The sequence below is a fragment of the Mustela nigripes genome, chromosome X (genome assembly GCF_022355385.1).
Source record: "Mustela nigripes isolate SB6536 chromosome X, MUSNIG.SB6536, whole genome shotgun sequence".
NCBI lineage: Eukaryota > Metazoa > Chordata > Mammalia > Carnivora > Mustelidae > Mustela > Mustela nigripes.
Window position 1 is genome coordinate 41,644,261 of NC_081575.1, and position 23,740 is coordinate 41,668,000.

The 23,740-nt window shown below is 35.8% G+C and overlaps 1 protein-coding gene across 1 annotated transcript in view; it reads right to left on the minus strand.

Annotated features, from left to right (window-relative positions):
* The window catches only part of IL1RAPL2 (interleukin 1 receptor accessory protein like 2), a 610,158-nt gene that overhangs the window by 3,799 nt on the left and 582,619 nt on the right, over positions 1-23,740 (minus strand). Inside the window, exons 7-8 of the mRNA XM_059385200.1 lie at positions 15,290-15,433; positions 9,039-9,209 (exon numbers count right to left, since the gene is read on the minus strand). Coding sequence (XP_059241183.1) covers positions 9,039-9,209; positions 15,290-15,433 — 315 coding nt within the window. The remainder of the gene's footprint in view (positions 1-9,038; positions 9,210-15,289; positions 15,434-23,740) is intronic.

Below are 23,740 nucleotides of genomic sequence, written 5' to 3' on the forward strand. Positions count from 1 at the left end.
TCTTTTTCTGTCCTGTCTCTTTCTTGTCCTTTTATCTCCCTTTTTGCTTTCTTGTTCATTCTTTCTGCCTTTCCCTCTCTTGTTTTCCCTTTCTCTTTTTGTCTATCTCTGTTTACCCCCTTCTTTCCTCCCTTCTTAAGTTTTTACTTTCTGTCTTCTTATCTTTAGGGGAAAAAAACAGGACATAGCCATCGTGAAAAATATACGTAAACTAACAAGAGACCAAACAGGTAGAGTTAATATTTTTTATTTCCTAATTTTTAGCCAGGGAGTTGTTGCTGTCTTCTATGCAACAAGTACCCCAAATAATTTCTCTCTTACCCCCAGGTTGCATGTCTACATCCAATGACTGCAAACTAGAGCATGATCCATTAAGAATATGTCTTGTTTTTGCATGGTCTATGAGCAAGGAATAATTTCTTTAAAGGTTGTAAAAAAAAAAAAGAATATGATGCAACAGAGACCATATATGACTCACAAAGTCAAAAATATTTACTATCTGGGCTTTTACAGAGAAAGTTTGCTGCCCCTGAATTAGAGACCATCAGGGTATTTAGGTTTGGAAAAGTTCCAAGTAAACTAAGCAGAAACAGGTATCATGTTAAGACATTGCTGGTCCATAGTTAGTGCAGTCTCTGACAGGCAGTGGTGTTTGCCATGGTAGAGCTGTGGTTTTGTGAGGGACATTTTAGAAACCTTCAGAAACCATTTTAAAAAGCTTGTTACCAAGAAGAGATAATAAGGAAACTTTTTTTAAAAAGTCCCTAAATCCACAGCACACATGAATATTTATTAAATCTTGCCTTGACTTATTCTGGCAAATTTAGCAACTGAGTACTAGAAATCCCTCAAAGGCTCTTTTTTTTCCACATAAAGAAGTATAAAATATCCCTGAAATAGAAGGTCATTAAATTATTTCTTTATAGATTTTGGTTTGAAGTAACCTATGATGACAAAAAAAAAAAAAAAATTAAAGAGGCCTGGGTCTGATAGTCTTTTGCTTCTCTAGACAAAGCTGTGAAACCATACCAAATTATCAGACACAAAATAAAGCTAATTACATTTAAATTATTTGTGATCTTCACAACTGGTAAAGAAAAAAAACCCTTGAACATAGTTTTGACAAGGGTGCTTGAGTTGGTATAAATTCATTTTTCATATTATAAGTGCAAGTGCAAAGAACCTTTTTTCATTTGTCTATCTTGAGAGTTGACAGAAATTAGGAAATATTCTAGAAAGGAAATGCATAGTCACTAGGCCCACTTTGGGGTGTGTACTTATTAGAGAATGAAGAAAGTTTAAGCCAATAGGAAACAAGGAAAGTGACAAACTAAAACTATTAAAAGGAAAGCAAATTCAATTTAAAAAATTCTTTCGGGGCAGTTGTATAAACCAAAATTACAGTGCATCTAGAAAAATAGAATTAGCTCTACAAAAGTGACTTGGAAACAGGACACTTATTTAAAAAAACCGTAACTGAAGAAAGAAATAAAGCAATAAAATAGAAGCAGGAAGAATGGCAGCCCTAAGAAATTGCTTCTACTGTGATGTGTATACTTTCCCAAAAGAACTCAGTACTCTTATAAATCTCAGGCGCTGAATCTGTTACAGATGTAGGCAGAAGAACAAGTGAGAAAAAAAACCTTATATATTTAGGAATGTCCATGAGGTCTTGCTACTGCCTACTAACCTGATTTATCAGGTTATCAAATTAATCGATTAGCTTCTTGTAAATAATCTTATGTCCAAGTAGTTATGTTAGGGGTAGTTGGCATATTTTTAAAAAGTTAAAAGACAACTAACCTATAGACAAAGACACAATTTACTATTTTTCCAGGTTCAAATAATAATGTTTTTTATACCCACAGCTATGTACATCCATTAACAGACAAATCATTAAGATGAGAAAGGATGCATTAATATGGGTGCTAATTCATTAATCTTTGGCTAACATTAACTAACTCATAGATATCAACAGTGGTATTTTCTAAAACCTATGGGTTAATATTATAAGACTTAAAATCAAAATTTAATCTCTAAATTGACATCAGAAATGAATTCTTTCTAATTGATTGAGATGGGTCCTTTCCTTTAACTGGTATGGAGAAACCAGCAAAAATAATATAGGTTTCCTATATATCAAATCAATCCTATATATCAAATCAGTCCTATATATCAAAGAAAAATGTATTATTCAGCATTATATATTTGGGAAAAAAATATTTGCCTTCTGGTATAACTAAACAATTTATAATGTAGTCTCATTGAAAATACTATATGCATCTTAAATAATGAAGCTTAATACTAACCTGTTGAAAGAGTCATATAGGTTGACAACCTGACTTTGTCTGTTGATATTACTAAAGATCTGGGTCTTGATTCTGCCTCTGGCAGATGTAAGGCTCTGCCTGTGTTGTCTGCCACAAAGATTGAGGCAATAAAATTTTTATTTAACTAGGTGTATGTGTGGGAAGGAGGAGCTTTCTAAACAGTGTGTGGTATTACTTACCCTACAAAAACTTTTCCTTTCTCCTCCCTCTCCAAGTCCTTGGCTTGATATTTCATAGATAGTTCATTGGCTTAAATATTTTGGTAAGCATTTTATTCTCTACTGAGTAATGTTAAGGATACTAATTAATTATTTTTGAAAGGTTGGTTGATCAATGGCTAACATGAATTTGCTGTGACCTTGCAAGTATAGTGAATTATATTTATTCACAGTTTTGACTTCGAAGACTGTTATTTCTGGTAATGAATCCTTTACTTTTACTGTTACATTTTACCTGTGGTTGGGTGGGTAGGGAAGCATAACAGTACGTAGAATCTACTCTGGAATATTATCCTCATCTCTAAATTCTTTCTAATCTCTCTTCACCTCTTTCCTGAGAGTAAAGATAGGTAATGGAAAACATTCAGAGAATACTGAGGGAAAGATCATATGGAGAGTAGCAAACAAAAACAAAAACAAAAACACCCCAAAAAAACAACCCCCCCCAAAAAAAACCACCCTGTAAAATGTCCTTTCCCTCCTCTTTTTCTCCTTTACCCTCATGCCCTAGAAACTTGTAGATGGAATTAGTTTCATTCAGTGCAATCTTATGAATAGGAACAAGACTACCTGCTCCTTAAATTGTCTTTTCTGTGGCTCCTTTGTACTTAAAGACAGTTTTATCCAGGTCTTCTGATCCTTTTTTTTTTTTTTTAAGGTGTCTGTTCTTTGCGCCCCTCGAGCAGTAGACTTCTTGATTGAAATTCTACACAGTTCTTTCTTAACCTCAAACTCTCGTGAGAAACTTTAGTCCATTGACATCAGCACATTTGGGGGCATATTGGGGTATAATTCCTTTTCTCTTGACTTTAACATGAAGGGGATAGTGGGCATATCTAATTTTATTCCATTTGAGTTAATTGCTCACAATGTGTTAAATTTCCACGGTTGTGCATGTCACCCCTGCCTCACAGTTTTTAGGTCACAGACATCAGAATGCCTAGAAAAGGATTTTATTACTCCCCAAGGAAAATTTACTTGAATAGTGTCCAATATGTCCAGCTATTAGAGGAACTATTGGCAATGGGTACTTACAGATCCATGTACAAAAATATTTTTTGCATGCCTCACTTAGAAGTGACTAGGGATCATCTGACACCAGATGTATTCTCCACTCATTTGTCATTCCACTGTCAGCACAATCACATGGCTAACACTAAGTATTAGAAAACTGAAGATTAGAATAGTGAGGAAATGTAAGAATGTAATCAGACATTATCATTTTCCCTTAAATTACTGAAGGAGTTATGGGAATCTTGAGTTTCACTCACTCAATTACTCCTTCAGTAATACTGATACTTGAGGCCAAATTCATAAATATAACTTCAGCAGACAGAGATGATCAAACATATATGTGACAGTATCTTTAGTATACTAATGTCTTTCTCTAGTGTAATAATGCATGAATAACTCACATAGAGATCCCTTCAGTCTTTCTATGAATAGAAGGGAACATTAAGATAAATCATTTAAAAGGAATTTTTTTCTCTTCAAAGTCTACTTAGATATTTATAGATTTTTCTGAAGTTTCAGACAGAACCGGCTCAATTTTTAATTGTTAATAAATATTACATAGGTATTTTTAAGTACCTTGATTGCTTTCTTTTAAAGGCAAGCAACAGCTACAGGATTGGGTTATTTCTACTTTTAGTCTTAGAATGTTATTTTCTCCACCTGATCAGTGGCCTTGAGCCTAATTCAATAACCTTTATATTTTTATGTTTTTTAATCCTTGCAGAAACACTGAGATAAGATGGGATAGAGAACCTAAATGGTACTCATCCAAAAATGTCCCCGATCTCAGGATCTCAATTGCACAGCTGGGTTCTATTGGTCACATGTCAGCTTCAGAGCACATCTGTTCATTCCTCAAGGATCCACTAGGCCCCATGAACAAAATGTGCTCTGTGTACAGTACTTTACACCACAAAACCCAGCAGCTGCAGGGGTGAGAAAATATCTACTTCTCAAATTTGTGTCTCTAGGCAGTTTGAGTAGGGTGTTTTCTATCTGGCTTTCTTTTGCTTGTCTGTCAGTTCTGACATTCAGATGCCTGTTGGCAACAAAGTTGCTTTTGCTATTCTCAGGACAGATGTTTCTAGCCTGGGAAGAGACAAACCAAATTTTTACTGGAAAGTAGGAATTCTTGCCACATTCAGGCACCAAACCTGAGAAAACACAAGGAAGATCTTGGCTACAGGCTCAAGAATGGAAAGGTAGGCCACTGCCAGGAAAATAATGTCCAGAGCTGAAGACTTTTAGTTTTAGCCTTTATGAAAAAAATGTTTGTGTCAAATCTCCCCATCTCTGCTGCCTCATGATGGCCAAAGGACACTTCCTTAGTAGGGCACGTGGAAACAGTGCAGATACAACCTTATCTTGGTAAGTAACATCTTTCTATTGAAGCATTTTGAGAACCGTTGGTCATATGAGGAAGAGAGAGACTGAGAGGGAGATAGAAGATGGGTGGAGTCCCCTTCATGTACTTTGAAACTGTATGCACTGGAAAAGTATGTGTGCTAATGAGATTGAGTTGGAATACCATGAGAGTGGTCCAAAAGAAGCTGAAGATACATCAAAAGTGAAGATATTAAACATTAATGGGTTAATGACATAGACCTCATTAATTTGATTCATAGAAAATTATTGTTGTAGATCAAGGATGATATTATGAAGTCTGCTTTTACAATCCTCAAAGACCTCATTGCTAGTTTTTGGAGGAAGGAGTAGTCTTGGGTCAACATATTTTAAAAGAGATGTGAGGGACAAGCATAGCTTATAATATTGTAACTAGTTTCCCCCCCCCAGGAATGTGTCTATATTTATATAGCATAACCTGTTAAATCTGTACCAATGGCTGCAAATACAGACCACAGAAGCTTCTTTAATAACACACATACACCAAGTCCAAAATTTTCTACTCTGTCATTCATGTGTAAATCAAGTATATTATTCATATACTTCATCAACTTCCTGAATGCATGCTAAAAATGCCAAGAAAAAACTCGTTAATTGTGACATGGTGACTGCTCAGCCAGCTCTAAAATGTTGATGGAAAAAGAAAAATTGTCAAAGGGCCTTTTTAAGAATTTCTGCAGGTTACACTCGCAAATCAGAATTCAGAGAACATGAATTTCCTCATTTAGGAAGGAAGGATTAAAATCAAACACCCTCCAGTGGTTGCATCTAAAAACTGCATAGTTGTCCCAAATGGCTTACTTCTAAAAGGAGTCTTCCTGTGCACCACTGAGTACACAGAATCCAAATCCCTGCTCAGTCTGATGGTTGTATAATCTCAAAAAAATTAAAGTGATCTTCTATGGACTATAAAATTTCTGCCATCCTAATGACTTCTTGGGTGTTTTTATGTTAAGTTCTTTAAATGTCAGGGTATAGTAGGTGACAACTTCCTAACATCTCTTCTTATTCAGTGAGTTACAGTCCCCAACTCAAATCTTGTAGCTTAGAGCTAGGAAATATGGCTTATATAAGCCTCACACTCTATTGTCAAAGAGGATGTTCAGATGGGTCTTTGATACACTGAAACAACTAATTTCAATCAATTTAGCCAAACAACTAGCTAACTCAATGAGGTGTAAAATATTTTACCACCTGTTAACTACATTGACCCACTGTGTTGATTAATTGACCAGTCAGGTCCCCAAAATAGACTATAAGAAGCAATTTGGGGATGCATCTCTTTCACCTTCATGCTGCCTGGGTCTGACTCTCACCTATGCACAATAGCTTCTTCTTTACATAATAAGCTATTGTCATCTACTGAGTTCTAGGTAAAGTGACTCTCTTGTGTTCTATATTACCCCCATTTCCCTTTCTGATGTATGCAATGGTAAAGCACTGTTTTCAATTTCAGAAGAACTGGTGGAGTTGATAAAGACTGCCTACTGTGGTACCAACAATTTTGGAATGCAAGAAGACAGAAAGCCCAGCACGACATTGAATCCTATTGAAGATGACTTAACAGAGAGTACAAATTCCATTTTGGTAATGACATTACTTTAATACAATTTAGGATATAATTCTAAAAATTGATGTTGCAAAATGTTTACATTTAAAAAGATACTCATGACAAAGTAGAAAAAATAGTAATCTAATAAATTAAACAAAATATTTAAGAAATGTTTTTAATTTTATATCAATGTTAAACCCCTTTTAATATTCTTTTGAATATGAAAAAATAAAAACAATATACTCTTTAGCCTAGTTTAAGGACTGAAGCTATTCATATGAATTACTCACAATTTTTTTTCTCCCAGTAGAAAGCTCCTTTTTAGCTTTCATGTTTGCCTTGTTAACAAAAAATGCCATTTAGACACTGTCATGCAAAAATTTAAACCCTGACTTACGTCATTCTCATTATTTCCTTCTATCTTAGACACTGCTCAAACAAAATCAATAAGCACCTATGAAGCATTCAATGAGTTCAACTTTTCTGCTAGATGATGACAGGAATATGGAATAAATGAAATATAGTCTCTGCCCTCATGGAGCTTATAATCTTCCTGAGTAGATAAAATATAAATAGATGGGAAACTATATAAAATAATAGAATAAAATGTCACAGGAGTAAAAAAGTTTATAGGCCAAAAAGTGACTTTATGTGTGAACTTTGGACTGGAGAAATTATTATGGGCCTTTTATACAGGCAGTGATATGGAGAAGAGTAAATAAGATTTGTAAAGGTATAAAAGGCTAGCATGAACAAAAGCATTACAAGGACATACAATGTATATCAAAGGCACAATATGGTTCCAGTGAAAGGTGTAAGGAAATGATAAAAAACAAGTTTAGGAGATTGATCTGGGCTAACACCAGACTACAGGAGTGTTTAACTGATGATTATGGATTTTATCCTACAGGAGATGTTGAACAATTTAAGGTTGAATGGGGAAGTGATATGATCAAGAAATTATACATATTTGAGGAAATAGATGGATGAGAAGAATACTAAGGAAGGCAGAGAGTAATCAACATTGTAGTAATGAGGTGATTAAGGCCTACACTAGAAGGTAAAACTGAGAATCTAAAAGATGAAACGGACACTGGATTTAGGAGAGAGATACAGAAGAATCAAAAATGACTCAGAGGTATCAACAGGTTTCTTGGGGTTCAATCAATGTAGAACTTGTATCTCAAGTCATAAAGATGAAAAGAATCACAGAAAGAAAAGAGTGGAAGACTGTGAGAAGGAGCTTGGGGAATTATTACATTTGTGGTACAGGGAGTAATTGACCAGTAAATACTGTTTTCTTTGTTTCTTTCTATGTACATTTAAGTGTGCATATTCACGTGCATACAGAAACATACTTAGATACATATGCATTCTGAGAAAAGAGATAAACAACCAAAAATCAAGTGTTTCAAATTATCTCCTTTCAGTTTAGTGAACTTGGTGGACAGCTGATAATCTGAATAAATGTTTTGGAGTAATATCATGATCTAATAGACTGAGAACCAGAGTCAAATAGATCCACATTCTAATCCTAGCTCTACCATTTGCCAGCTATCTGATCTTGGAGTACTTGAACTTATTTTCTTATCTGTAAGTTAAGGATAATGGTATCAACTCTTTTTCTACATAGGGTTATTATAAACATGAAATGGAATTATATGAATATATTTTATATACTGTGAAGTATGGGAAATAAAAGCTTTTTAATTTTGTTATCACATGGGTACAAATTATCATATTCTGATTGGTAGACACATTTTAACCCTCCTCAAGGATATTAATATAGAATCATATGCAAACTAATTCTAGTAGTTATATTTACTTTCAATGGCATTTTAAACTCTTTGAAGACAGGGTCATATTTTAAGCTTTCCTGTATTCCCCTTACACTTTAGCCTGTACAGCACTCTGAACATGAACAGGAACTAAATATAAATTTTTTACTTGAACCTGAATTTATTCTAAAAGCTGAAATATAGCTTTCAATATGTAGCATATTTTAAAAGTAGCATTCAAGTCCAGAGCCTCTTTAAAATAACTTGAATACACAGTGAGTTCTATACCCCATAGTATCACATACATTATTTTTAATGTGTTTTTTCCAATAAATCTGGAAATGAGTAACAAGGCATATTTTCAGTTATTAGTGACAACGAATGTAGGTATAAGGAGAAGGACAATGACAGAAGACCAGCTTTGAAACTGAAATGCATTGAAAAGGCTTTGACTTTTATATATATTTTTAAGGATCATCATTTTCTTAGAATGCTAAGGCAATGTAATTTTAAAAATACCATTAAGGCGCAATACCTAAAATGTAAAACCATAACTGAAATGCAAGTGAGAGTACCTTTTAAAAAATGTGCATGCCAGGACACAGACATAGTGGAGAAATTTGAATTTAATAAAATCTCCTATGAGAAACAACTATCTAAATACTTGGTTCTGACATCTGAAGCCTCCATGTAACTTCATAAAAGAAACAAAAATTTTAAATACAAAACTGAAAGTACTTACTTCCACTTGGAATCAGGTCCCTTTCTGGGATGAAGAGTTTATATCCATAGTGTTTTTCCAGGACATCTGGCAGTATTTCAAGAGCAAACTGCTCTTCTTCAGGATTGTCACACTCTAAAGTATCTTGGTCCACTTTTGTGTAAGACAGATAGGCATCATATTCCTTGTTGTCTTAAATGCAAAGAACAACAAGTGGGTTTTATGTATTAGTAGGTTCTCTTTAACTACTAAATGTCTATAACCATTAACAGGCTGAACTAAACAGTATAATTAGTGACTGTCTTTTACAATTAGAAAAAAAAAAAAAACACATGCCATGTTATAAGAAATCTGGTACATTTCCACATAACGTAGTCATATGATATGAGCTTAAATAGTCATGGTAATGGGAAACCTATAGTCAGGACAGAATAAAAGAGAATTATTATTTGTGACTTTTGGTGACTATACATATTTGTGATGTTCAGTGATGTGTGAATGATTAGCTCAGTGTGATTGAATGCAGGACTAAATAGACCAAAGTCATGGATTTGAACTTTTTCTGTGCCAGTTGGCTTGGCTCTGTTACTTGGTCACAGGCTATATACCTCGTTTGCACAAATATGTGCAAGAGATCCAAGAGGGGCTGGGCCCTAGAGTCTGGAAGATCAAAATAATCCAGCCTCACTCCTGGAGACACTACTCACAACACATGCCATATTTCCAGTTGGTTAGTATTGTCATCTTCATATACAAAAAGTAGTTCATTATCAAATATTAGAGACAGCAGCTGGGTTTTATACAAGTGCATTGTCTGTTATTCTTGTTCAATCCATGGCCAACTAATTTGACACAAGCTTCCAAAAGAAGCCATTGTTTCAAAATATACATCCTTCCATTATTGCTAAATTAGGTTTTCCCTTCACACACTTAGGGAATTAACTATGCTTTGAGAAAGTATTTTTTTCCTCCTTTGCTGTGTTGGCTCTCTCTCTTCAGCCTCTCCAAAGAGAAAATGTAAAATGTTTACATATTTTTCCCCTAAAAATTATTAATACAACCACTCAAAATATTAGTCTCCATTGGTTTTAGAAAAGCCACATTGGAAAAGTTATAGTGGTTTTCTAAATTCCCTTATTTATAGAAAATTATTTTTAAAAGTTAATGTAGTGAACATAGACTTAAGTGAAACTTAATATTTAGTAAACCTTGTTACTTGCAAATAATAGTTTTAAAAGATAGGCAAATATTTCAGGGTTTGTTTCTAAACCTCATCAATATTTTCCATTAAAGCAGACCTGATTACAATATAGCAAATCCTGACCAAAATGTAATTTACAGAATGAAGCAGCCACTCATCTATACCATTAATGATTTAGTTCTACCTACTAAAGGAGAAATAAATGATAGGTATATGGAGACATATAAATACCTTAGAGTAGAAGTACACGGCACACCTTGATTATCTAGTGATATCTGAGGCAGGATTATATTTTTCTAATTCTAGTAAGATTCCAGTCTTTACCACCCCCACATGAAAGGAACTCTGGTAATTTACGTTTTGATGGTGCCTGAAGACAAGAGGTTTTTCTTTAGCATGTCCTCTGGCTGGAAAAGGCTTCCATAAAACTTGGTTGGGTTACTTGATTGCCAAGAAACAGATGCACATGAAGGACTGCCCTGGATAGTTGAGATCATTTGGCTTACAAATGGGGCACATTCCACTCATATGCATAAAACACCACTTGGAAGTGAGAATGTTCATAAGCAATGCTAATGTAAGAACCTCCTGGTAATCTTAGCACCTCTGCCCTTGTTCCAATCAAGCTCAGGATGCACCTGCAAGTCCTTGACTTTCTCCAATTATAATTACTGACCTGGGACTTAGAGCTGCTGATGATACACAGCTGGAAGAATAAAATAGGCCAAAGGACAAACAGATCCATTCCTATGAACAGAATGTATTTCATTGTTCTTAATGGATGATGCTGCTGCCTCAAATTCCATAATGTCAGACTAGGCCCTTGTTTCCTCTGATTTTGATGACATTTCTGCTTTGCAAACTCCTTAAATTCAACTACTTATTAATTTATTCAGCTGTGATTTGTTGAGCATCTACTATGAGCTAACCATCTGTAATGACTACCTCTTTCACTCATTGGGCCAGGCCTTTTATATTTTTGTCTATATTGTTTATCCTAAGACTATTTGCCCTCCAAACATGCCTAAACTCACATATTCCTCGTCCCTACTTGTTTCACCTATACCTTAATATAGGTGATGCTACAGACTTTCTTCTAGAAAAATATTGCCATATTTGCATATCCCAAATCAATTTGTGATAAAGAATGTGGATGTCTTTGATATCTGTTAACACCTAACATGTCTGGATAATAAATTTTACCTAACATTCTAGAAGCACACCATTCTTTTGGGAAAGTGTTGCTTCTGATTTTAGTCATGTCCCTTTAAAATGAATTAAATATTTAAAGAATTAAAGAGCTTATGGTGGCTGGACAGAACAGGAAGAGTGCTCTTAAAGCCACCATGTCAGATGTCCCAGAAGCTCTAAGATGCCAGTTAGTGAGCAAGCAGCGATGCAGATGCCACAGTTTAAAAAACGCACTTCAGCCTTATATAGGCAGCCAAGAAAATCTCATGAATATCCACAGCTGTTGCTCTTAGAGAGGAGCAAGATGGAAGAGCAAAATCAACAACATGATGTAAATAAGGTTAACAACAAGGCCTGAAAATTGTTTTAAAACCAAAAGGCAATTAAGTAACACCACTCTGCTAGGCAAGGCTAATGAGCCTTCTTCTGTGTTAAATCATGCTGACTAAGCTCATCTGAGGAACCAGAAAATAGAGCACAATGCAGATGGCAGAGACTTACAAGAAAGAGAGCTTGCACAGCAATCACCATGCGTATATTGTTCCCAGTGAAGAGAGAAGTTATGAGGAAGGGAACCAAACTGAAGAATTTTCCTGTTGTCACTCCTGTCCTTCCAGTTTTCAAAGCTCATTTTAATCCTGTTCACCACCAGGAAGCCATTCCTGTTTACAACCCAGTTCTAGGGCTATGCTAAACACGGTGCTAAATCCTTAGCTTCTAAAGTGCAAAGACTGTGTAACATTGTGGATTATTATATCCCTAGTGCCTACTATAGTATGTGTATATGTGTTGATCCAGATGAGGAATATAAGTAAATATATCATACATAAAGCCTGCCACATAGTGGACACTTAATTAATATTTAATGACTGAACAACTCAAAGGTCAAATAAATGAAGCTATCATTGGTGGATTAAAATGAAATGACGGGGCGTCTGGGTGGCTCAGTGGATTAAGCCACTGCCTTCGGCTCAGGTCATGAACTCAGGGTCCTGAGATCGAGTCCCACATCGGACTCTCTGCTCAGCAGGGAGCCTGCTTCCCTCTCTCTCTCTCTCTCTCTCTGCCTGCCTCTCTGCCTACTTGTGATCTCTCTGTCAAATACAGAAATAAAATCTTTAAAAAAAAATAAAATGAAATGAGGTTTATAAAGAATGATTAAGAAGTAAAAGTCTGTTGGATTGATTTTATTTTATAAAAACAAGGCATTTTTATAAGAACTTTCAAAAATGCTACTATACCTATGAATTAAAGAGAAAGTATGAACAAAAAGTATAAGGGTAAAACTAAGATATGTCCATGAGATGCCAAAGTACTTAAATAAAGAAATGAAAAATTTGGAAGTTATCTAGCTGATATTTGGCATCATGAAACCAAGTATTTCTAATAGAGCTTTAATGTTCATTTATTTATTCATCCTCACCACATACCTGCTGACTTTTTAGTATTCCATTCAGCTAGTACAGGTGTTGTATATTTAAGGTCTAAGTTTCCATGTAGGAATAAAAAAATATTTGAATTCTCCTTCCTAATGAAAACCCTTGAAGTCCCTTCCTTCCACATTACATTTGCTCCCTAAAACAACAGGTTTGGAATCAGTACATACAATTTTCTAACCAAAATGCTCTATATTTTTGTCATTTTTCACTACATGAACCACACTGGAGATGTAGATGCAAAGTAGAAAATTTAATCCTGAAATGTCCTATGATGCTAGCATGGATTCAGCCTTACAAATATGTACTACAACTGATCAGTTAATCTGGATTCTTGGGTATGGGTGATGAATATAATTAATTATTGCAGATTAACTTAATAAATTGTATCATCACAGAGGGTATTGACAAATTGCTTATATTCATGACTCAAGACAAATTAATCACAGGAGCCTCCCTCTCATGTTCTTTCATTTAGACAATGTGTCTTCTATATTCCCAGTTGAATAATTTAGCCACTTGTTGGCACCTGTGAATCAGTAACTATTTCCTCAGTAGTACATTTCATCTAGTTATTTTACATGTGCAAGTAAGAAGTCAGATTTTTTCTTTTTTTTCAATTTATTAACATATAGTGTATTATTTGTTTTAGTCTTACACAATTCACAGCACTCACCATGGCACATACTCTCCCCAATGTCCATACTCAGCCACCATATTCCTCCCCTCTCCCCTCCAGTAACCCTCAGTTTGTTTCCTGAGATCAAAAGTCTCTTAGGGTTTGTCTCCCTTCCCAGTCCCATCTTGTTTCATTTTCTCCTCCCCTTCCCCCATCCACACCCTGCCTTTCAAATTCCTCATATCAGAGAGATATGTCTGTCTCTGATTGAGAAGTCAGATTTATCTATATTAATTTCTGTATCTCGAAACTGACCATACTTTCATATATATTGTTGGAGCACATAATTATGGTTGGAACAGGCCCTAATCTCTCATTTTGAAACTATGCCTGAATAAGGGTCTATAATACTTTTAAATGACTGCTATAATAATTAGGTAGAGGGGCACCTGGGTGGCTCAGTGGGTTAAGCCTCTGCTTTCGGCTCAGGTCATGATCTCAGGGTCCTGGGATCAAGCCCCGCATTGGGCTCTCTGCTCAGCAGGGAGCCTGCTTCCCCCTCTCTCTCTCTGCCTGCCTCTCTGCCTACCTGTGATCTTTCTCTCTATCAAATAAATAAAAATCTTTAAAAAAAATAAAAAAATAATTAGGTAGATATACTGCTTTGATAAAGAGCATGCATATGTACTCATCAAACAACATTCAACATTTCTCTAATTGACTATGAAAACATAAGTCAACTAAAATCCACTCATCATTATTTACATAATAGAAAACATAGGACCAATATTGAAGATTCCTCAAATTTTTTTTACAGTCATCACCCTGCCCTTCTTCTACCACTATAAAAATAAACAAAATCATGAATCCATCTTCTTTAAGACCATGATCTTACAAAAACAAACGAAAGCTCTAACCTTCATTATTTTAATATAATGAAACGTAGAATCAAAGTCTGACTTTTTAATGACTTAAAAATGGACTTCTTTTTAATCTTGGTTTACCTAAGGGGTTCCACACATACATTTCCAAGACTTACAGTAGTTTGTGGCTGAGGACTTTATGCATATCGAGTTACATGTCATGATTTCTTATTGGTATTGATTTGATATATGGTAATTTATTCTCTTGAAAAATTAAATCATTTTTGAATGTTCAAAGAAACAAGGCTCAATGCAATGCTTTACTGATATTTCATTCAAAAGATTTCTAGGGCCCTAGATGGCAAATATAAGAAAATTATAAACTACATTCTGAATTTCTATCCTTTAGGTCATTTTTGAGACTGGTTCTAAAATCATCCAAAATATGTGGATCCAGATGCACTGTGAGATTTTAAAAAAGACTTTTCATAGCTTTTAATCTGTTTCTTAAATGATTTGCTTATTTTTTTAATGTTAGGAATGGCTAAAAATGATCTGTACCTAAATCTTAATTTTCTGGAGGAAAATAATGGAATTGATTCTTAATTTATTTCTTAGTAAGGGGAAGGGTTTTGACAGCAATTGTTTTAGTTCCAGATCAGTTCATGTCTCCTTGTTAAACTGTTTATTTGGAAATAGTGTCAAACATACAAAAATAAAATATTTTCAGAGAACGTCTGTATATCCTTTAACCAGATTGTCCTGTGGTTAATATTTTCTCCCCTTTGTTCTTTCTTGATAAATACATAAATTTTTTTCTGAACTGTTTGAGGGGTAACTTGCTTTAGTCTGAGCCCTGTAACTCTAAATATTTCATCATGTATCATTTAAGATTAGGGATATTCTCCTACCTAATCAAAAATTCATGCCTTTTAATTGAAGTTGAACAGGATACAGCTTACCATTGGTAGTTTCATCACCTCCAAAATGCTGTCGGTAGAAGAGCATCAGTTCAATATTGTAGCATTTGTAGATGATCACAAGAAGTACAAGGAGGAGGAAGATTGCTCCCAGACCTCCTGCAAGTTCAATTTTGTAGATTAAATCTGGAACAGATAGAATAAACAGGAAAGGGTAATTAAATCAGCAACACTTGGGATCTTTCCATATTTCTAGTCTGTAAGATGTACAAACCATTCTGCTTTTCTTTCCAAAAGATTCTTCCTTTATGCGGTAAGTAGCCTGTTCTCGATACATTTGTGTAAATCAAATTTTCATAAAATTAACTCTTTTCTGAAAATTTGAATAATTTTACTCTTGAAAATGATGTCTACTTGAAAAGGAATAGTCACTCCCAATTTGTTCTGAACACATCTAAATCTTACATATATACTTCTGTTTTAAGAGTATCTCAGGGAAATGTTAGAACTGCCTTTTTCTGGGTCTAGGGCCAGTATTTTGTTGTTTCTATTAAATTATCTTACTGACTTAGTAAGATTACCATCTAGTACTTCTCAGGCCACAGGCCCTATTCTACATGAGAGCAGCATAAAATTATTCTCAGAATCAAATCAAATTGAATGAGCTTGCAAGATGTAACTGTTTCATTTAACCCTAGGAAAATAATCCAATAGAAGGTGACCTGGGAAAATTAGCTTATCCATTCCCCCTACTTATTTGAATAAATGACTATTATATATATATAATATAATATGCCCAGTGTGACTAAAAGTGAATGAGAAACCCAGGTTAATAATTTGCACTATTCATCCAACACTAGGCTAACTGATAGTAGCCCTAGGCTGCTCCAGAGGAGCACCCCTAGAGCACTAATAGCTGCAAAAATTAAATCAACACATAATGGAAGGAGATCTAATGTATCCCAGGCTCAGGGTTTGATTTATGCATAGCTTAATTAGTGATATTAACAAATCTAAGGGGTATCATCAAAAAAGAGGATAGTACCATGAAATTCAGAGGAATGGGAAGTCAGAAGAGAATTTAGAATGTGAATTCAGCAAAGTCTAGAAGAGAAAGACTGAATCTGAAAGACACCAGACCAAAGACATATTTTCCTCTGTGTGATAGGGATATTCATTCATCTTAAACATAGATAAAATTGCATAAAATATTAGTTAACCTCCCCTTAATTTAATTCCATAATTACTAACTGACTTTTAAAAATTATCAGTTCTGCTTACTATGTAGCTAGAAACTAGAAAAGAGAGTGAATTTCTAGTTTGTGTATCAGTTGTTTATGAGTTTGGTTTATATCAATCAGCCTCCTTGGATGGGTAAATTCTGTGACACTGTCAAAATCAAATTTCTAACCATGACAGACTGCCACTCCTGAAGGTCTCTTAAAAACCAGACTGTCAACATTTCCCTGGCGATATCCCTTGTCTCTACATAGGGTTATTGCTTAAGAGAAACTAGGCAGGCTCAATATGACAATTAAGATTAAAGAAAAAGATAAACATATACAATATATACTACATACAATTTTTACTACACATATAATACATAGTATTTAAAATATACTACTACATATATATAAAATAGATACTATAAGTAATATATATTATACATAAAATTTTCAACCAGTCTATTAATATATTCTCTAAGTAAACCTTGAGGGCAAGAATCCTATAGGGCAGATTTATAAATGAAGAATCTGAGACTCAGTAGTTTAATTCAGTTACTCAAGGTCATATACCTAAGAAGTGGCCAAGATGGGATGTGAGCCCAGATATTCTAGTTTCAAATTCAAGACCCTTTTTATTATACCACTGTTTTGTAAGCTTCAGCTGGAAATTGACAAAGGAAAGACTTCTCCCTTTTGCTTCATAGAACAATTGGTAATGCTTCATAAGAATATGTAACTTGCAGTGAATTTTGGCTCCTCCTGTCCTTCCTAGGAAAATAACCTAAACTACAATTCACCAGGCAGAATGAAAGGACTGAGTAGGTCTCGTGCACTTCATTAGAGGATACTGAAGAATTCTGTAACTGTACCAGAGAGAAAAGAAGGGCCTTCTGGAGTCCAGCATATGACGAAAAGTTTTAGGTTTCATGGGGAGAGAGAATTTGATCTTGGAAAGGAGGTGGAGTGAGAGAGGAGATGGTAGAAGCCAGAGACAGCATGTTCAATCAGGAAAGTCACTGAGTGGAAATGTAAGAAGCATAAGTAAATGTCTCTTTTTTAGTAAGGAGAGAGAGGGAATGATGGAAAAAGGAAGGGAGTGGGGCTGCTGTGAAGGACAAAATATATTAATGAAGAATATCATGAGCAGACCCATAACAAGTAGGGATAGGAAACTGGATTCTATCTCTGTCCTGCCTGGTGTGAGAGGTAGTCATTTTGAAAACTGAGCCAAAATGTTTCAGGTAAAAAATGTCGTACCACACATTAGCTCTGCCTCCTGCCGTCTGTATAGAATGTAGCTCCCCAGGAGCCACTATACAGTGGCTGTATATGGGTGGAAAGACAGGCTTGTTTATGAGACCTGAGTGGGGCTACAATATCAAAATCTTTGCTTGTTTTCTCACCATCTTACATCAATTATGCATTCATAACAGCCAGTGTTAAATTGACAGAGCAATGACTTTTTTGTTACTCTAGAAACTGACTTCTCTTTGGTATTAGGACATTGATTGACTTGATTCAATATGTTTTTTTCTGCTGTAAATGTTCATTTACTGTTGTAAATATTTTTGGCTTTTACTCTTTCCTATATTTCTGTCTGTCTCTCTTTCTGGTCAGAATAGAATTCAACTGCTTTCAAAGTCACCAAATGGGAATTTTTTCAGCAATTTCTATGCTATTTACAGAGTAGAGTTGCTATTAGGTAGATAAGAAACTTCAGCAGTAGGAACAATTTGTGCTCCCAAGTAGCAGAAACCTTTTTTCAGCAGTAAATTTATGGAAGAAAATCATGGTATGAAAAGTTCCTAAGTGGTTTGGGGGTCTTTGAAAGATATTACCTAATGATGGCTGTTTACGTTGAAAACTGTGTACCTAGTCCTGAGACAACCAGTATTCTTTCATTCAGCCCAGGCAGAGACATTAAAAGGGAAACATGCATCCTATAATCAGAGGGCAGAATTGCCATCACCCACAGGATACCTGGCTTCTCTTTTGTCTTCTCTTTTCAACTGCCATTTCCTATCTCAGCAGGATCTATACTTCTAGGGACATTTCTTGAGAAGGTGAAAGTCATTTTATTTGGACTGTGTCTTATATACACATCACAAAGATAGCTATATCCAGAATAGCAATTTGTGGGATTGTAACTTTTTGTAGGCACTCAAAGTAAAAGTGTCATTCTTTTTAACCTTCTTAGTTTGAACCCAACTATCTCTTCACTTTGAAAGGGGATCGGACATTATAGAATGGGCAAAGTAGCAGCTGAAGTCAAGGGATTAGAGAGAGGGAAGACTGGAAATGTTTTGAGTTATCTCATAAGTTGGTAAGCAGGTTAGGAGATCCCACCTGGGGATTTCCTGTACAGATTGGGGGTTCAGCAGTGGGGCAGTAGCACTGGGAATGAACAGAGAGATTCAGTGATAAGATTTGTTTGTGGGAAAGGCAATATGTGCAGATAAGAAACAATTATCATAATTTCCTTAGCATAAATTCAGTCTCATTCACACACACACACACACAAATGGGATGGACTTCTTACTAAAATGTTAGTTGTAATTGTTGATAATAGTTCATCAGGGAGTGAGCAAGTGGTAGGTGCAGGTAAAAGATGCATTGGAAAGGGTCGTTTTGCTCTGAGAAAGCCTGACCGTGTTAATTGGATATATTAGACATGAGTTTTCATCTTATCAAAGGCTTTTTCATTATATGAAAGGATTCATCAAATGTTTCTTCTCAGGGGCGCCTGGGTGGCTCAGTGGGTTGGGCCTCTGCCTTCCGCTCAGGTTGAGATCTCAGGGTCCTGGGATCGAGCCCCGCATGGCGCTCTCTGCTCAGCAGGGAGCCAGCATCCCTCCCTCTCTCTGCCTGCCTCTCTGCCTGCTTGTGATCTCTCTCTCTCTCTCTCTGTCAGATAAATAAATAAAATCTTTAAAAAAATGTTTCTTCTCGATAATTATCACTTAGGGCATTTTCAACGTCTGACTTACAGCTCATCAGGAAGTTACTGTTCCATAAAAAAAGCCATACTGTTATTCCAGGTGGAAACAATGCAGCCACTGAGGCCAGGCTATGCTGTGATAAAGTTTGAAAGGTTCAACTCCAAAGGAAATATCTGAAGTTTTTCTAGACAAGCCAGAGTGTAGTCTGATTAAAAACATTGGAGCAGAGCCATAAGGCTTCTCACTCTTTTCTGGAACTCTACCATATTGTTGAGCGCTCCTAAAGAAAATGGAATAAGGGAAGATGAACTGCATCCTTTTGCAAAGCAAAAAATCTAACTGCTACTTAAAACAGAAAGTGCACCATGTTCCCCCCAAAGGTTTTATTGTTCTATATAATATTTCCAAAGCATGAATGCTAATATTTAAAAATCAAAAGATTGCATGCTTAGTGTTTCAACTTAACTTGAAAATTCCGAAGTTCTCATATTTCTGGGTTTACATTTCAACAAGCATGGCAATAATCTTCTCGAAAAGAGTAGTGATTGCCCCTTTAAGGTGAAGCATGTTTTCTCTAGCCCCTGTGCTTCTTTCCCCATAATATCCAGCCTCTTAAAAAAAAAAAAAAAAAGTTCACTATCTGCCTGGCCCCTGAGGTATTTAAGTTTTCAATCCCCAATCTGGAAACTGAATTTCTTTAAAAACAGAAATTCATTTAGGTAGCCCAAGGCAGACACTAGACAAGAGAAAATCACAGGTACATCCTGTCTTTACCAATCCCTATTACCTATTTCGGGCCTATTGCTCTGGCCCTCTAAAAGAAGGATTTTCACCAAACAAATACTTTTGAGCACCTACTATATTCTATGCCCTAAGGATATAGTGTAAATAAGGTGGGAAAAGTCCCTGTTCTCATGGAGTTTATATTGTAGTGAGGCGGGAGAGATAAGCAAAAAAATACCACATCCCCCAACACATCTCCATGATGGGCATTAAGAAGGGCATATGATGTGATTAGCACTGGGTGTTATAAGCAACTGATGAATCACTGAACACTACACCAGAAACTGATGATATATTATATCTTGGCTAATTGGATTTAAATAAATAAAAAAGAAGAAAACAAATACATAATAAATACAATAAACAGAAATAAAGCCAAGCAAGAGAAAAAAAGAAAGTGATGGATAGTTCATTAAATGATTAGATCAAGAAAATACAACACACATATATATATTTAATATTATTTCACCTTGAAAAAGAAGAAAATCTTTTCATTTATTAAAACATGGATGAAACTGGAGGGAATTCTGTTAAGTAACGTAAGCCAGAGAGAGAAAGGTAAATATTATACTGCATGCTATCACTTATATATTTATCTGTGTCTAAAAAAAAAAAACCCTGAAGTCATAGAAAAAGAGTAAAAAAATGATTGTCAGGGGCTTGGAATATGGGAGGAAATAGGGAGAAACTGGTAAAAGTGTACAAACTTTTAGTTGTAAAATGAATAAGATCTGAGGATCTAATGTATAAAATGGTGATTATAGTTGATAACATAGTATTGTATAATTGAAATTTGTTAAGAGGGTGAACTTACATGTTTCCATCCAATGAATAAATAAATAAATAAATAAAAAGGAGAAGAAGAACAAAGTATATAGGTGCAGTAATGGATGTGTTAATTAATTCAACAAGGGATACCCATTCACAGTGTATATGTATATCAAATCACCATGTTGTTACTTTAAATATCTTACAATTTTGTCAATTTCACCTCAGTAAAGTTAAAAATTTTTAAACAGAGAAAGTGCAGATATCTTGATATCTCGGTTATCACAAAGAGTAGGCTGAGAAAATGAAGCAGTCCCTGCCCCCAGATCTTGCAGTGAAGGAGATGAAATGGACCTGGCACACTGATTTAAACTGTATTACAGGGGTGACTGGGGGGCTCAGTCGTTAAGTTTCTGCCTTCAGCTCAAGTCATGATCTCAAGGTCCTGGGGTCAAGCCCCACACTGGGCTCCCTGCTTGGCAGGGAGTCTGCCTCCCCCTCTCTGCCTGCCTCTCTGCCTACTTGTGATCTCCCTCTCTGTGTCAAATAAATAAATAAAATCTTAAAAAACCTGTATTACAATTTCAAAATTCTAAATAACAGAAAGCAAAACAAAAAGCAAAAACAAAGGGAGTGTTGTGTAGTATTACTTTATATAGTGTGTGGGCACCTGGGTGGCTCAGTGGGTTAAGCCGCTGCCTTTGGCTCAGGTCATGATCTCAGTATCCTGGGATCGAGTCCCGCATCGGGATCTCTGCTCAGCAGGGAGCCTGCTTCCCTCTCTCTCTCTCTCTGCCTGCCTATCTGTCTACTATGAACTCTCTCTGTCAAATAAATAAATAAAATCTTTATATAGTGTGGCCAGGGAAAGGTATTAAGTAGGTAATATTTAAGCCGAGACCTATATGAAAAGAGTAAGTGAATCATCAGAACAATGGGGAGAAGAGTGTTCCAGGCCCTGGAAATAGCAAAGGCAAAGACCATCAGCCAGGACTGTGCTTGGTGAGCGTAAGAAATAGAAAGGAAGCTAGTGTTTGTGCTACTTAAGACAGATAGGCAGATTGTAGTAGAAAATGAGATCAGATATCACAATAGATTATGTTATGCATTGTAGGCCATGGCATAGATTTGGGATTTCATTCTGAGTGTAAGAGAGAGGGTCTATAATTGGAGGGCTCTGATTAAAGGAATATGATCTGACTTACATATTAAAAGGATCATTCTGGCTACTGTTATGAGAATAGACGATAAGGGGACAAGGAAGAAGAGGGAAGACCATTAGGAGGCCACTGCCATGAGCCAAACAACTGATGTTGATGTTTCAGACTAGGGGGGTGGTAACAATTAAGGTGAGGAAAGTCATCAGAATCTGGACATATTTTGAAAACAAAGCCATGGGATTTGCTGGAGGACTAGTCTGACTCTCAGGATTTTGGCCTGAGCAACTGGAAGGATGATGATGGAGATAGAGAAGGCAACTGAAGGACCAGGTTTACAGGAAGGAAAAATCAGAATTCTTATTTGGGACAAGGGAATATTGATATGCCTACTAGATATGTCTACTAGTGGAGTTTTTGAACAGTTGTTGAATAAGCAGTTAAGAATATAACTCTAGGGGTGCCTGTGTGGCTCAGTTGGTTGAGCAACTGCCTTCGGCTCAGGTCATGATCCTGGACTTCCAGGATCGAGTCCCACATCAGGCTCCCAGCTCCTTGGGGAGTCTGCTTCTCCCTCTGACCTCCTCCTTTCTCATGTTCTCTCTCACTCATTCTCCCTCAAATAAATAAATAAAACCTTTTAAAAAAAAGAATATAACTCTAGAGTTTAGCAAGATTAGGCAGGCTACAGATATAAATTCGGGAGTTGTCAGCTTATATGTAAGTAAGCTCATGAGATGGAGATGGAATGAAATCATCTAGGGAGTGAGAGGAGGGGACCTGAATCCTGCAGCACTCTGATATTTGGAGATGAGAAAGAGGGGAATTAATATTCTCAGTTATGCATGCTTTAGACACGTTTCCTTGCAGAAGGAAGTAGCAGTTATACATTGTGCTTTGGTTTTTACTGTCAGATTATTAGAAATTTTAAGGGTTGCTAGTGGTTGCTTTCCTTATTAAAGAGAAATGGATTTGTTTTTAAACTCAAGGCTATTCCTATCTCTGCTGACTGAGTGATAAGAAACCCACCACCACCATTATTTTTCCTCATAGCAGGAACACTATGTATTTGTTGGGCAATTTTTTGCTTAAAGTTTGTCTTCCTTTGCACTCTCACTACTCTGAAGATTACAAGCCCCATGCCCCACACAGCCTTGAGGATGTCTATCTTATTCATCACTCTATTACCTAGTACTTAGCACAATACTTGCTATACATAATCTTCAATAATAAAAGATAACATTCATTAACCAGATGGGTTCTAAGTGCCTATTAGTGGTCAGACATTGCCCAAGTTGTTGAAGATACAGAGGTACTACAGACCTTGGCTTGGATGATCTCTGAGCCTAAAATAAGACTGGAATGAGCAGGAACAAAGTGATCTTTGCTATAAGGTATCTGGACATGATGAACGTCTGCCCTTTATGTAGGTGGATTATGCGGTTGCCTAGTGCACAGGAGAAGTTATCCAAGTTCTGCATAATAGCAAACACTGAGTGTGGCATATTTCACACTACATCATTATCATTTGAGCCTCAAAATGTCTCTACAAGGTAGATATTATTATCCATGTTTTACAGATAAGAAAATTGAGGTTCAGGATGCTTTATCAGACAAGTT